At 31.4% G+C, this 15,493-nt stretch overlaps 2 protein-coding genes across 2 annotated transcripts; both read right to left on the bottom strand.

Moving 5' to 3' along the window:
* Positions 1-498: 498 nt before the first annotated feature.
* LOC120092710 (probable membrane-associated kinase regulator 6) lies at positions 499-2,249 on the bottom strand. The gene is made up of 3 exons (XM_039050863.1): positions 1,706-2,249; positions 1,266-1,611; positions 499-915 (listed from the first exon to the last, which is right to left on the bottom strand). Exons 1-3 carry the CDS (start codon positions 1,985-1,987, stop codon positions 908-910), a joined length of 636 nt encoding a protein of 211 aa, XP_038906791.1. The 5' UTR covers positions 1,988-2,249; the 3' UTR covers positions 499-907.
* A 4,766-nt stretch (positions 2,250-7,015) lies between these two features.
* LOC120068004 lies at positions 7,016-11,357 on the bottom strand. Its single transcript, XM_039019664.1, has 4 exons — positions 10,844-11,357; positions 10,315-10,470; positions 8,046-8,111; positions 7,016-7,759 (listed from the first exon to the last, which is right to left on the bottom strand). The coding sequence occupies exons 1-4, from the start codon at positions 11,003-11,005 to the stop codon at positions 7,091-7,093; spliced, it is 1,053 nt and encodes a 350-aa protein (XP_038875592.1). The 5' UTR covers positions 11,006-11,357; the 3' UTR covers positions 7,016-7,090.
* Between the last annotated feature and the right edge of the window lie 4,136 nt (positions 11,358-15,493).

Genomic DNA, 15,493 nt, shown 5'->3' with positions numbered 1-15,493 from the left:
CAATTGCTAAACCCTAAACTTAATTCGCTATCCAATCCAATTTTCCTTTTTAAAGTTTATAAAAAAATTTGATTTTTTATCACTTTATTGATCTAGACGTATAAATAATTTCATTAAATTTTAATAATATTTTAAACCATAACGAAACCATTACAAATTGTAAAATATATAAACTAAAATATTGTTACTAATTAAAGTTTAAGAACAAATTATTATCACAAATGTGAAAGTATGGGATCTAGATAGTTACTAACTAGAATTTAGAAACTAAATCATTATTTTTATAAAAGTTGAGGGAGCAAAAGGGTTTTTCTAACCTAATCCAAACATTAGGAACCCCAAAACACATATTGAAAGAGAGATCTAATTGAACTTAGAAACTTTATATATATGATTGATATATGATTGTGTGTTGTTAACATGTACATATATAAATCAAATTAAGACTTTGAGAGAGAGAGAGAGAGAGAGAGAGAGAGAGAGATTTATCTTGGAGTGTTGAAGTCCAAATCAGCATGAGACCCTTGTTGTTTGATTGTATTTATGACAGAAAACTTTGAAATAGGAAAAGTGTGGGAGTGGTCTCTCACAGCAAAAAAGAAAGGAGGAGGAAGAAGAAGAAGAAAGGGAGAGATTTTGTGTCCTTAAATTTAGTGGTCTGTGTTTCACAAGGAATAAAGACAACAAAAATTTAATATGATAGCCCTTTTTCCCTTCCATCAAAGGCCACAATTTTTCCACTCTCATGATCCAAACAGATTCTTCTTTAACTCACAATGACAAAACACTATTGCATTTTCCCATCCCACAAATTACACAAACAAAACAGACAAACAACAACAACTGTATTGCCCTTATGTTCATCATCATCATCATCCTTTTCTTCCCCCTTTTCTTTTTCTCCTCTTCATTTTCCTGAAACATTATTCCAATTTTCAAACCTTGTTAGAGTTTCGAATCCTTAAAATTATTTCAAACGTTGTAACAACATGTTTGAAACTTGAAAGTAGTTTTGATATAGTTAAACAGAGCTTTGCTTTTGATTTCACTTAAAAGAGACTCGATACATATAAAGACACCATCTTTTATAATAACACATGCAATAAGAATTTTGACTTTGGTCGTACTTTCAATAATTTCACCAGGCTCAATAAAAAAAACCCGAAAATATTTACGGTCATTAAGCAGATTAATCTCAACAATTTAAGTATATTTAGAGAAATGATGAGGAAAATGAAATTAAAATGAGAGAGATAGACACACACCTATGGAGTTTTTGCAGTGAAGAACTGCATCATAAATTGAGGTCTCAGAATCACAAGAAGATCTTCTCCATTCATCAAAACACTGATGATGAGCTTCTCTTGTAGTTCCACCATGGAACAACAACTTCTTCCCTCCTAATTTACCATTCCCACAATTTCCTCCTCCTCCTACCCTTTGAAACCTTCTGCAAAGTGGCCTTAAAAAGTTCAAATATTTCTCAAAAATCTGCCTTGATAATCTCCTGCAACACTTCCTCAACGACTCCGATTTCCCCGGTGGCTCTGCCGTGAGCTTAACATCGGGTGAACCTATCATGGCACCCAATACGCCCTCGTACGCTTGCAACTAAAATTTAGAAGAAAAAAATTATATTAAGAGAGAATGCAAAAAGACGGTTATAAAGAGTTGCGAAACGAGAGATCGAGAGAGAGATTTATACGGGGACGAGGTAGCCGTTGGAGATGAGCTGGTCAGCATGTACGAGAGGGAGCGAGGGAGACGGGGAGAGAGCGGGGAATTTGAAGTCGTGAGAAGGCCGAGAGGAATTAGTGAAGTAGAATCTCTTGGAGGGTGGCATTGTAGGATCCATTTCAATGAAGGAAGCTTCATCAAGAGAGGTTCTGAAGGAATTGCCACAGCTAATGTCAAAGGATGATCTCATGTTCACCAACCAACTGTATGAGAAGCTTTCTATGGATAGAGACTGGGAAGAAGCTTCCATGGCTGACAGTGCTGAGTTTAATTCTTTGAAATTGTAATATTATATATTTGTAGGAAGAGGAAAAAGAAGAAGAAGAAGAAGAAGAAGAAGAAGAAGGCTGTTAGCCATCTGCTATGGGGAAAGGATATGATAGTGTAACTTATAAAAGTTCATGTCTTGTATATATAAGAAAGATCAATTTAATTAATAGTTTTTTTCTTTTTCTGTCTTCTCTCTTTATTTTCTTCATGAGGTTGGGGCTCTTTTTCGCCCTAAGGGATGATTTTTTGGACAAGAGAATGAATAGTAGAATTTGAACAATGAAAATAAAGGGGGAATATGCATGAAATTTGTTTGGACATTTTGATTTAGGCTAAATGTATATTTTAGTTCAAAATTGTTTTGTTATTTATGCTACTTTGATAACCATTTTGTTTCTTTTTTCAAAAAAAAAAATCTAATTTTTAAAAAATAAGTGTATTATACAAAAAATGACTTATGATTGTGCTCTATTTAGCTTTAATTTGCTATGGTCTTTGATACGAGCAATCTCTCAATCTCTCATAGGCAGTTGGGAGTAGTGAACGGATGAGCTAGGGGAGACTCAAGGTATGGTATTTTGTCCGAGATGAGGATTGTTAGGTTCAAATAAATTAAGTACGCTCATACACTGATTGGTTAGGAAGAGAGATTCATAGTAAATAAGTGAGGACAAGCTACGAGGGCTTATGTCCAAAATGGACAATAACATATATATCATCGTGGAGATAATAATGGTGGTTCAGTTGTCCTTTTCGTTGTAAACTCTAGAAGATAAAAATGATAAGTACACTTTTAAGCAAGGAATAAACTAAAGCTATATAAATATGAAAGGCAACTAAAAATGATAAATACACGTTTACTGCATTTTGTATTTTTATCATAATTCATATGTATATAGTCTAAAAAAATCATATATATGTTCAAGGAAAAAAATCATATGTATTTGTTTATGTATATGTACATGTATATAAATACTTACAACCAAACATTGGGAATAGCTCAGTTGAGTGTGAGAATGAAGATATAAAGGTCACATGTTCGATTGATGTTAAAAATATTTTGTACTTTGTTTACAATTACATATGTTTATAGCCTTGAAAAAAATCATATGTATATGTATATGTGTATGTGTATGTATATGTAATATGTATATGTATATATATAGGAAACTTTTTAGCCAAATAGTGGAAAAAGCTCAAATGGGAGAGCATGAAGATTTAAAGGTTACGTGTTCAATTCATATACTTCGCATTTTTTGCACAATAAAAATGAAGGGGGAATGTATGAAAGTTGTACGAGCTTTGCTATGGACTTTGACAAGAGCAAGTTCTCGTAAGTGGTCAAGAGTGGTAGGACGGATGTGGGGATACTCAAGGTAATTGGTCCTAGTAGTATGATGGAAGACCCATGAAGTAGAAGTATAATAAAAAACCAAGAAACCAAACTACACAAGACCGTGGTTTTGGTTTGGTTTTTTAGTATAAAATTGGACATATTGGTTTGGCCAAAAAGTATTGGTCGGATTGGATTTTCATTGAAAAATCAATCAAAACCAAACTAAACCCAAGATATATATACCCTTAAAAATAAATCCTAAAATTAGGTTTCTTTAGGTGTTTTAATTATCATGTTGCATATATATTGTTGTTTAGAAAAAAAAATACCTATTATTATTGAATATTTATGTTTTTTATTTTGCAAGTGCCAAGAAAAAAACTAAAATGTACAATTTCAATATAAAAAAATCAATTTTAATTTTAAATTAGCACAAGGATCAATTCAAAACAAAGTTGGAAATAAAAATTAAAATTTGGAAGAAAAAAAGAAAATGTCAAAAATTGATAACCAAACCGATAATAAACCAAACCAAATCAAAATCAAAATCCATTGGTCTTTTTTTCTTTATTGGACATCGGTCTGGATCTCTTCTTCAAAAAATCGATTGGTTTGTATTGATTCTTGGTTGATCCCAAAATTGATAAAACTGAATCGACTATCACCCGTACCATAAAGGATCTTTGCAAAGGATCTAGCAGTACCATGGAGGTCCTAATAGAATCATAGAGGACCCATGAAAGATCTCTGCAAATGATCTAATAGTATTAAAGAAGACCTAGTAATACCATGGAAGACCTATGGAGGACTTAGTAGTACCAAGGAGGACCATTGGACCTCCACACTAGGGCAAGTGATAGTGATTCTAAATTCCTAACAAATAATTCATAAAGGAGTTGGTTAAGAGTCATACGGTTGAGGCGTTAGATTTCTACTTTGGGTAGTTAAGAGCCTAAGTATCTATTATATAAGATTAAGTCTATATGGGTGATAGAATCTATTCGTCAAAGGTACGCTAGAAATGCTCTCGACTACTTTATACTACCGTTAGATTACTCATATTCAACTCTTTACTAACTTGAATGTGGAAGTGTAGGTGGTTTGACACCACACTATATTTAATTTCTTTTGTTTTACATGGTCCTTGTGTCATTTTTTCCAAAAATACAAATCACTAGTCAGTCCATTTTTATATATGAACAATATTCAAATTCATAACTATGTTTATATGAGCTAGCATTTTTTCAGATTAAATATTAATGAAAACTCTTGCCTTTTTTAGTTCAATATTTGTAGAGTAAGAGATTGAACTTTTCCTTTTAAGATGATAATTAATGCCTAACCGTATTTGATTAAAAGAATTGAAATGATACGTATTGTATTTGATTGTTATTGTATGTTATAAACTTGGTTGAACTATACTTGACAAACTATTATAAATGACATTGAAAACAATCTATATAGTTTAGACATTAAAAAGTGAATAAGATAATATTCCTTTAGAGATTGGTTTTTTTTTTAATAATTAAAAAAGATATTTCAGATTATATTTATTGTTACTGTAGATTAATTAGTACTATTGGAATAGAATGAAGAACAGAATTTTCCAAAAAAGAAACAATATTATAAAGGTCCAAACATTGTTGTTTCTCAAAAGTAAAATGAAGACCTAAATCATTTGTAGTTTTCAACAACAGACACTATGCAGGTCTCCTCATTTTTCAGCATACTTTGGTTGATATTTCTACACTTTTTTCTGGCATTGTCTTTTTCTGTTCTTCAAAATTCTCAGTTTTTTAGTGAAAAGTAACATTGGGAACATTGCTTCCCAAAAATTATACTTCCTTTACAAAAAAAAAAAAAAAAAAAAAAAAAAAAGTTATCTACATAAAAAAAAATTGTAGATTTTTTTATTTTAATTAAAACAAGAAGTAAAAGGTGAAGGAATATAAGTGAGCTAGATTAATTTGGCTAATTTTATTAAACTAAATCTTTAACTTAAATAAGAAAATGAATATCTTACGATTTATAATTAGACGACTCTCTCAAAATCTAACCAGTAAATTAATCAATAAGAAAGAGACATAAAAAATCAACTTGTAAGACATTTAAATCCAACATAACAAAAGTCATAAATAACCAAAAATAAAAATTTAAATAATGAAACGTGTTGTCAATTTAAGAATAGATTAAGTAGTTAAAAGATTATATCATTAACAAAAAAGTTAGAGATTAGAATCTTAATACAAACACTTTGTTGAACTCGAGAAAAAAAAAATTAATGAAGGATATCATGAAATTTCATCACCTATTTAAGTTTAGATTATAGTTCTAGTAAATTAAAACTCTATGATCAAATTTGATTCAACTAAGGTGAAAATGAATGTTTTTTTTTCCCCCAAAAAATGTTCTAAGCTGCATGTATAAATTTGGTACGAATTAAATTTAGGAACAACCAAACTGATTATCCCTCCTTCCTTACATATTATATACATCTAGAGGTGGATATAATAGGTAGAAAATTGGGATATGTATAAAAACAGATGAATGAAAATGGAATTTAAAAATCAAAATAATAATAAAGAAAGGGAAAAGAAGAAATGGTGCTTGAACAATATGAATCATACAATATAATTTGATGGCATAGAAATTAGAAAGATACATATAACAGAGGAAGAGAAAATATCAAAGGAGCATAATTGAATTTTGTGAATATATTTAACAGATTTTTTGAGGAGAAGAAAACAGTAGAAGATAAAAATATCACAACTAGTTCAATGGTGAAGAATCTTCTGATCTAAACCAAAAATATCCCAATTGAGAGTACGAAGGCCTTCAAATTCAATCAATTTAATTTAATTTCAAATGTTTCATTTTTATTTTAACATTCAAAACGATTTATATCTCTAGCTGAGACCGTTTTGAATGATTAAAGTCCTTCAAACTTTTATTTATTTATAGATCGGTTTCAAATATTCCCACGTATAATCTCCACTTTTACAACTAATTGTTACATCATATTTCATCTTTATTTTATTAGGTAAAATAATTTTAAAAGTCAAAGGGATAAAAATTGAGCTTTTAAAATGATTGGCATACAATATTTTGATCCAATAAATACAAAGATGGAGAACCAACCTCTAATTTCATATAAAGAAAAAGGTAAATACAAAAATTATTATTGAACAAATTTAAGTTTAACAGTCCTCCATAATACTTTTGAAAGATTAAAGACAAAACATACTCCAAAATTTTAGGAACAAAATTTCATTCAATTACAGAAACTTTAAATCATCTCAATTTTTTTTTTAAAAAAAAAAAAAAAAAAAAAAAAAAAAAAGAAGAAGAAGAAGAAAAAGAAAGAAGGAAAGAAATCAACGACTGTTTGAACTGAGAGGACCATATTTATAATTTTTTTCAAATAATAATAAATTAATGAATATTTATTGTAAAGAAAACCTGTACCACAATTTTTTTTTTTTAAAATTAAGGGCACGACAAACCAAATACATGTTTATAATTTAATGTTTTTTATCACCATTATCCTTCACTTTCTAATGTTAAAATTTTGTAAATGTTTATTAAGTGATGGAACTATCTGGGAGTGAAAATACATCCAAGTTAACCCAACAATTTGTGAAAATACATCCAAGTTAATCCAAGTTAACAAAATTTCAGAATTACCCATGCTACAATCATAATATAAAATTTAATGAAATCAAAATTTACAGTCTAATGACCAACATTTTATTTCATGAGATCTAAGAATACAAAGGCATTCCAAAGGCTATGCAACAACATTGATGGTAGAAGGTTCCTAGTCCTTGCATACACAGTACCCATCACCATCCCAAGCAGTATCAGAGGTAGCATCCTCTGCATATTGAAATGTGCCAGAGCAAAAGCTATTGAACTCACCAAAATAGAGCACCATACCGGCATATATTTAGTCAACGACGGTAGAAGGAACCCTCGGAACACAATCTCCTCCCAAATGGGGGCACAGACAGACACGACTACTGCATAGAGTGCCATTGCCACTGGGTCCCTAGCAACGATTGATTGTTCAACACTTGAGACAGTAATCGGAGTTGAGGGAAGAACGGGCAACAAGTTTAGATTCACCTGTGAAAGACGGTTTACAAGTGGAAACATAAGGCAGCCTAAACCAACATCAAATTGCCATTTCCCTTCGAAGCTGAATTTAAACCAGCCGGGTGGAAGGGGATGAAAATTTGAGAGGCAGCGATGCAGAATCGCCATCCCAGTAAGCCCTTCGGCCACATCCGTGAGAAGGCTGTACAAGGCTTGCCCTCTGTGCGTCATGAATTCCTTTCTGTATCCTGCTGTATGGGCTATTATTGGAATTATCCACGACCCTATAACCCAAAATGATGCAACCCAGAGAAGCATAACCTACATCACCAGAAAACTCAACTTGTTTAATTCATTTCACTTTCTTAATTTCACATGACCTGCTAATCTATATCAACTTCCTACAGAGCTCACTTTGGCAACAAGTATACTTGATATTATATGAACACAATCTCGATGTTTCATGTCAATACCTAAAATGTACCATGATGTACCAAAAACAGCCAAATTAACATATATTATTAGTGAAATTTTCAGCTGCTCATCTAGATTATACAAGAGAAACAAAACAAGGAAAAAAAAAATAAAGCAGAAAACTAGGCATCACCTGAACAATGGTTTTCGCTGTCCATGGAACCACCCAAGGTTTTGTAACAAATATTGATTCAATGGCCTGAGGTAAACAAAATAAAAATAACCTAGGCAGTAAGTTTCTTGATCACATGGTGAGAGTCACTAATTAAATAGATAAAGAAAAAAAATGTTAAATGAGGCACAACAAGGATTTAGTACAGTAGAAAAATTCTAACGAGGACACCATAGTACATTTTAGGTGAACAGAAACTTTTCACTCTTAGTAATTTTAAGGTTGAGAAAAACAGCAGGATTGGTCTTTCACAACAGCAATAACAACTAAGAAGAAAAACCACTCTTAACCTCAGTTCCAACAGAGTAGCAAAGCAACAGGAACAATGTACTCTCTCGTGGCTCCTATGAAAAACAAAGAAGGGACAGAGGGCAGATAAAACAAATTTGGCTGTGAATTTTCCTAGTTCAAGGCCTTCAGGTAACAAGAAGGGATCTCTAAAAAGTAAAAAGTAGAACAGGGAATCAATCAACGAGAATCAAATAAAAGTTTAGCTTCGTTGTTTGATGCCACTCGAATGTGAAATCACAAGAAAAGTACTGAGAAAATCAGTTCATACAGATTCCTTTTTTGATGAAGAAAAATGGAGTTCTTGATAAATGAAATAAACAAAAGAGGTGGAGAACATTCCAAAGCCAGCAAACAAAGGTGGATTAAAAGAAAAAATTCGCAACTAGATACTAGAGTAGTAAGACTGTAATCATTAAAACGATGCTGATATGTATGCATACACCTGTATAAAGCAGTAAAAAAGCCCGTCTAAAAAGTACATAAAAATTCCTTTGTTCCCTAATTTTCTGATAGGTGGCAGCATATCAGTGATAGTTTCGTAAAACTGAACTTCTTAAGATGCTAGGCAAATAAATGATAGCAACATATTTTTCCAATAGGTAATAGATGGTAAGATATCATTTAACAGAATAAATGATAAGTGACATGTTATTTCTTTGGTCCCGATCATTCTGATAGATTGTAAAATACTGATGATAGCTTGGTAAATTGAAAGGTAAAAGAAAGAGATACAGGGCTTCTTGAAATCCTAGAACGCTGGATGAGGTGATTGCTTGCTTTGTTGTTTGATGCTTACTCAAGGGTGAAAATTACAAGTGTAAGGCAAAGAAGGTTGCGCAAATTCCTTTGGCCGGTTCAATTCTGATAGGTTGTAACAAAACATATTGATGATAGTTGGTAACTTGAAAGGTGGATAATAAAGTATGAAAAAGAAAAGCAGGATTGTCCACATGAGCACTAATGGGAATCGTCAATCGCCATTGAATTATCTTCACAAAGACAACAACTGACTTTCGCTAGAGGCAGTTACCATATTGGCTCAGAGAGTAGAACACCACAGCTTAGGCATTTGCTATCATTTGGTGTTCACTTTATTAACTCTCCTTAGAGCTATTAATGCATTTAAAGGGACTATTTTCCTCTACATTTTGACAATGATAATGATAACAATCAATAATTTGCAGGAGGGGCTAGTTAAGTTATTACATTTTTCTAACAAAGAAAATATGTCCCTACAATTAATCATTAACGAGATGAAGGGAGCTGGGGATCCTCCAACCAAGGGTAATTTAAAATATAAGAAATTTACAAAATGCTAATCAAGTGGAGTTGTCACATTTATGAGACAATTGTTTAAGCAAACCTCCAACTCCCACACACCAAGATAACCTTTTTTAACACTGTACTATAGATAACAAAATAGACAATTGCTGGCTTTGAACATGATGCATAGCAAAATGGAATATCTTCACTAGACTGTGAAAGAAAATTTTGGAGTGAACGAGTGTTGAGAAACTAAAATAGAGAAGGGGGAAAAAAACTCAAAGGAGCCATATCTGACACACACATTTAACCTGTTTCCTCAGACATATTATTTAGTCAACTATGCTGATGATCACGGCTTATTCTGATCGACCATATGAAAAGCTGAAGTAGTTACATATATGATATATATTATTGGATGTTCCCAGAGAGATTTAAGTACACATTAGCGAACTTAAATAGAATAAGTACACTTGATCCTAAATTTTCTTTCATCAAGTATTACATTCCCTACGGCCTACTTCATTCATACGTACAATAACACATATATTTCATTCAGGGATTTATCTAACCAGTATACACGTATACAGAGCTATCGTTTAGGAGAACGTAGTAATAGCTTTCCTCTAAAATTGAAGAGTATAAAGTCATTCAAATGCTGCGAACATAAATTTACCTTGTATAAATTAGACGCCCATTCTTTTCTTGGGTCACACGGTTGGTTGATTTCAGGGGTTGGCACCAGGTCTTCTGCCAATTTATCTTCCACAGACTTGGACGCAAAATTTTCTGACGAGGACTCTTCACGCCGAAAACACAGAATCTCCCATTTCTTCAAGAAAAAAGCAATTCAACAGAGAAAAAGGGCATAACCTTCAGTGAGCACTTTATGAAAACCAATTTCATCTGAAGAAATCCATTTCCAGTTACAATTCAATGGCAAAGAATCAGATTCGAACTGAACTTCCACTTGAATCCATAAAACAGAGAGAAGTTCCGAAAAAACTTCAGTATAAAGAAATTTTAAAAGACAGCCAATAATCAGACATCATTTGTTATCCGAGGCAACACATAACACAAACTCTACACTACAGCCAGTGAAAAAACGAAAACCCCTTTTCAGAATTCATAATTTCTCAACATAACAGAAACCAAAAACGCCCGTTTCTCTTGTGGATATATATATAGAGAGAGACAGAGCTTACATTTCGGCGGCGGCGGGAGAGAGTGCTGACGCAATGGATGCTTGAATTGGGAGGAAACCGAGGGAGGAGAGGCTTCAAATGAACCCTAATCGAAAACCTGGAATTGGGAGGAGCAGGGCGAAAGGAGAGAGTGTGGCAACAAGGGTTTGTTGCAGTGGACATTGGGGAAGCGCCGGATCAATCAGAATCCGGAAATAGGAAAGGAATCGATTACGCATGGGATGGAACAGAACAATTCGATTAAAAACAAAACAAAACAAAACAAAAAGAAACCCTAAGATCGTTGTACCAGCTGCTCTGCTCTTGCCCCTTCAGCTCCTTCTTCTGTAGGAGGAAAGGCGATAACAAGGTGAGTGAGCACAGAAGCTTTATGAATACAGCGGGTTTTTACGTGGTTCGATTGAAATCGTCGTTGATTTGGCGACAATAAAACCCAATGCGTGGGCTTAAAGACAAATCTTCAATCCCTAATCTGATTGAACTTGCCCTCAATTCCTTCATTGATTAATTTTAGGTTAAAAAACAATTTTAATCTGGGAACTTATAAGTACTTTTAGACTCTTGGATAACTTTTTTCTTGTCCTCCGCTTTTTGTTTTTTGTTTTTTCGAAGAGATTTTATTTTTAGTTTTTAAAACCTAAGGCGCCTATAAATTTGTTTATTTTGTTGGGAAATTCTCGGTAATAATTTCAAAAACTTATATTCTTATAATGGTTTTTCCAAGGGGAAATTCTTATAAATAAAAAAATTTCAAAAATATTGTAAAAAGTTTCAAAAGTTTTTATACTTTTAGAACTTTTTGCTATGAAATATAAATATTTTTAAATATTTTTTATATTTAAAAAGACCTCTTTTCTGAATCGAGATTTGATTTTTAAATCCAAATTATTATTTTACATAAATTTTTACAAATATTATGTAATCTAAAATTTAACTTCTTTTTCGAAGCACTACACATAGATCACTACTTAATTCGGTTTTATTCCATAGATCGTCGCTCGAAGGGGAAACAACAAGAAATTCCTATTCAGACAACTGTGGAATGCAACATAAGATTTGAAAGGATTATGTAAGATTGGAAAGATTACATATCATCTCAGCCTTTGTCCTAATTGAGATTCGGTCGAGAAAGCCCAAAAAATCAATAGTTTGGATGTGCGATGAAAAAAGTTAAAGTTTTATTCAACTCGAAGGGTCAATCTTGGCTGAGAATGATCGAGAAAAACTATTCCAACAAGATATCTAAAAGGGTGCTAGTTGTTATGAAAACATTTTGGAGGCGTTTGGCATGCAGGTTTGGAATCTTAAGCAAGATTAGGTTGACAGGTTTAGGTAGCACAGGTTTAGGAAAGTTGTGTTTGAATTGTAGGTTTTGAAAGTATGGGTTTAAGAAGACTGGAAATGAAGTATAGATTTATAAATTTTTAGTTTGTGTAATATTTTCTTGTATTTAATCACTGATTAAATTTTAGATTAGTTTAAATTTGTCATCTTAATTATTTTAATATAGTTAAGTTTATTGTTTTAGTTTTACTAGATTTTGAAATAAAATTTCATAGACTTTTGTCCCTTTAACTAATTTTAAAATGATCGGTTTTTTTTACCATAATATGCTAACTTAAAATTGAACTAAACTAATATTTTAATATTAAATTCAATTATTGAAAAACTATACTTCTTTTATCAAATTACATTTGAGGAGTAAAAATCATAAATTTTGAATTTTAGTTTTTATTTGGTTGCTAAGTTGTTTTAAACATTTTAAACTTTACGTTTAGAAAATGATTATAAGTTTTCGAGCTAGTTAAATTGACCAACAAAAAAAATGGAATTAAATTAAATTAGAGCTTCGTACACATATACCCTAAATAAATATATCTTTACAATTGTAGTCTAATGGCGTGTTTGGAATGACTAAGAAAAAAAATATCTTTCAAAAATTTATTTTTATTGAAACATTTTTGTTAAAAACTCATTAAAACAAAAAACACACATGTATTGCAAATCTTTCTTAAAAATGTTTTTATATACAAATTTGTCTAATTTTATATATACTAAGAGTGTTTTATTAATGTTTTTCAAGGTTAGTTGTTGGCGATCACCAAAGTGGCAGTCAGAGGTTGCCCGACGAAGTTGGTGGCTGGAATTTCGCCATTGTGGGGGAAAGGGGATTACCAGAGGTTGGTCAATGATGGTCAGAGTTGGCCCATGGCAATTGCCGGAGCGTGGCGGATGGAGTTGGTCAGCGGTAGTCGCTGGAGAGGTGACGGCCAGAGTTGGCCGACGGCAATCTTAGAAGGGTGGCGACCTAAGTTGCCCGATGCTGGTCGTCGGAGGTGGTGTTTGGAGGTTGGCTGACGTACTTCCTAGATTAAATTAGAAAAAGAAAAAAAAAATAACCCATGGGTTTGAATAGGGTTTACTATTCAAACTCATAGGAAAAGGATGTAGGAAGCCAAATCCATGCCCCAAACAAGGTTTTGGTTTAGAATGCCTAACGCATTCAATCCCAGCCCTTTAAACAAACACCCTCTTTAGGGTTATTTTTGACAATTTTTATGTTTTGTTATCCATTATCCACCTATATTTTGGAAAACTAAACCAACATTTGAAAATTAGTCTCCGTTTAGTAACCATTTTGTTTTTTGTTTTTTATTTTTGAAAATTAAGTCTACTTCCTCTTCATTTCTTATAATTATCTGCATACAAAGGTTAAACTCTTAGCTAAATTCTAAAAACAAAAACAAGGTAAGCTACTTTTTTAGATTTTGATACTTGGCTTAGTTTTTTAAACTGTAGGTAAAAAGTAGATAACAAATGAAGAAATTTGGAGGTGGAGGTAATGTGTATAGACTTAATTTTCAAAAACCAAAACCAAAAAATAAAATAATTACCCAAAGGGGTCTAAAAAAATGTAGGTTTCAAAAACTTGTTATTATTTTTGGAATTTGATTAATAATTCAACTGTCTTTCAAGGAATCTAAAAACCATATAGAATGGAATTTAGGAGAAGACAAACATAAATTTCAAAAACAAAAAGTTAAAAATAAAATCATTATCAAATTGGGCCTTAGTCCTTAAATTTTAATTTGTTTTATTGTAATCTTTATACTTTTAAATTTCTAATAACTTTGTCTTCTATACCAAAATAATAATAATAATTTAATCCACAAACTTTAACAAGTAACGACTTAACTTTTCGAAATTGATAGTATAAATACTATTGAGCTATGCTCTTGTTGGCAGCTAACCTCAGACCTCAAAACAAAATCGCTTCTTCTTTAATTCTTTTTCTTTTTCCTTTTCCTAAAAGCTATGAGGATTCATTATATTTGAGTTGGTAAGAGGGTGAGGATGATAAGTGATTATAAACAAATATTGAGGGCATGTATTGGTAGAGTTACCATTTAAAAAATATTCTATAAAATGACATAGATTCATTATTAAATTTTTCAACAGTATCAAAGCTTCTCATTATAAATAATTTTTAAATTCAAGACATACTCATTATAAATAATATTAAATTCTAAGGCATAAGCCAATATGGCATGCAACATGGCCTAGCAATGATGCATGCAAAGATTTGGTTAATTATATTTATTATTATTGTTATTATTTATTTTTAACTATAAGACTATGTTTCATAATTGTTGGTTGTTTTTTATTTAATAAAAAATAAAGACCAAAATACACTTTTTAATCTTTAGAATTTTGAATTGATCTCTATTAGAATTTTAAACTTTTGATATTGTCATTTTTTGCTTACTGGTGAGCTACGTAAAAAGATATATCATGTTGAAGTGGAAGTGTAAAATTTAATATTATTGTAGTATAAAATAATTTGTAATTTTTAAGTTAATTGAATCCAAACATGGTAGTTCAAATGAAAAGGGCCTTTCAAGTCTTATTGGCTCATGAAAGAGTGAGTGAAGTTAATTTATTTGCAATATTGATTTTGGAGGTAATTGATTTGGATATTCTAAAAGTCATTTTTTAAGAGAAATTGTGCATATAGTCAAAATGGAACATCCAATTGAAAAAAATGGTCATTTTTTTAATTGTTTGATTTATGGTAAATAAAAAAGAAAAAAAAAAAAAAAGTGATATGGAGGGCCCATCTCCTTACCTACTTTTCCAATTTGAGAGGGAATGGGTTATCTCCCACAACTTCAGCAAAATCTAGTTTTTTTTTTCTTAAAAAAAAAAAATTGTCTCTTATGTATATTTATCAAAAATTATATTAAATGATAAAATTGTTGAAAAATATTTACAAATAATAGCAAAATATCAAGTATTCCCAAAACAATACTTTAGCAACTCATGTAAGTCTCAACGCACCAGCTCAACCTCTCATCATGTCTTCTAACTTAAAAGATTCTTAGATCAGCATATAGCAATGTAAGTTTGCTTCATTCTCAAAGAAATATACCCCTGATCTTTTATGAGGCAAGCAGATTCCTAAAATATTCTTTTGCTTTTCATAAACATCCTTATCTTCCAACTTCAGAAATGCGTTAGAGGTTCACTTTTTCTAGTCGTTGCTTAATTAAGTTAAATAAATAAAATAATTATTTAATCAAATTAAATCAAATAATTATTTAATTTCTATGCTCTAAATCTCGTAAGGTACTATAGTTTGTAAACCCCGTA

This window comes from Benincasa hispida, chromosome 12 (genome assembly GCF_009727055.1).
Source record: "Benincasa hispida cultivar B227 chromosome 12, ASM972705v1, whole genome shotgun sequence".
Taxonomy (NCBI): Eukaryota; Viridiplantae; Streptophyta; class Magnoliopsida; order Cucurbitales; family Cucurbitaceae; genus Benincasa; species Benincasa hispida.
Note: the sequence above shows the minus strand (reverse complement) of the source record. Positions and strands in the feature narration are given on the sequence as shown.

Bases quoted from the DNA above. Each gene is read 5' to 3' on its own strand.
- LOC120092710 (XM_039050863.1), bottom strand. From the start codon at position 1,987: ATGGAAGCTTCTTCCCAGTCTCTATCCATAGAAAGCTTCTCATACAGT. The intron at 1,612-1,705 runs GTATAAATCTCT...TCTAAATTTTAG, and splicing joins CCAACGGCTACCTCGTCCCC to TTGCAAGCGTACGAGGGCGT.
- LOC120068004 (XM_039019664.1), bottom strand. From the start codon at position 11,005: ATGTCCACTGCAACAAACCCTTGTTGCCACACTCTCTCCTTTCGCCCT. The intron at 10,471-10,843 runs GTAAGCTCTGTC...TTTTTCTTGAAG, and splicing joins TCTCCCGCCGCCGCCGAAAT to AAATGGGAGATTCTGTGTTT. The intron at 8,112-10,314 runs GTAAATTTATGT...TGTTTACCTCAG, and splicing joins GGGCGTCTAATTTATACAAG to GCCATTGAATCAATATTTGT.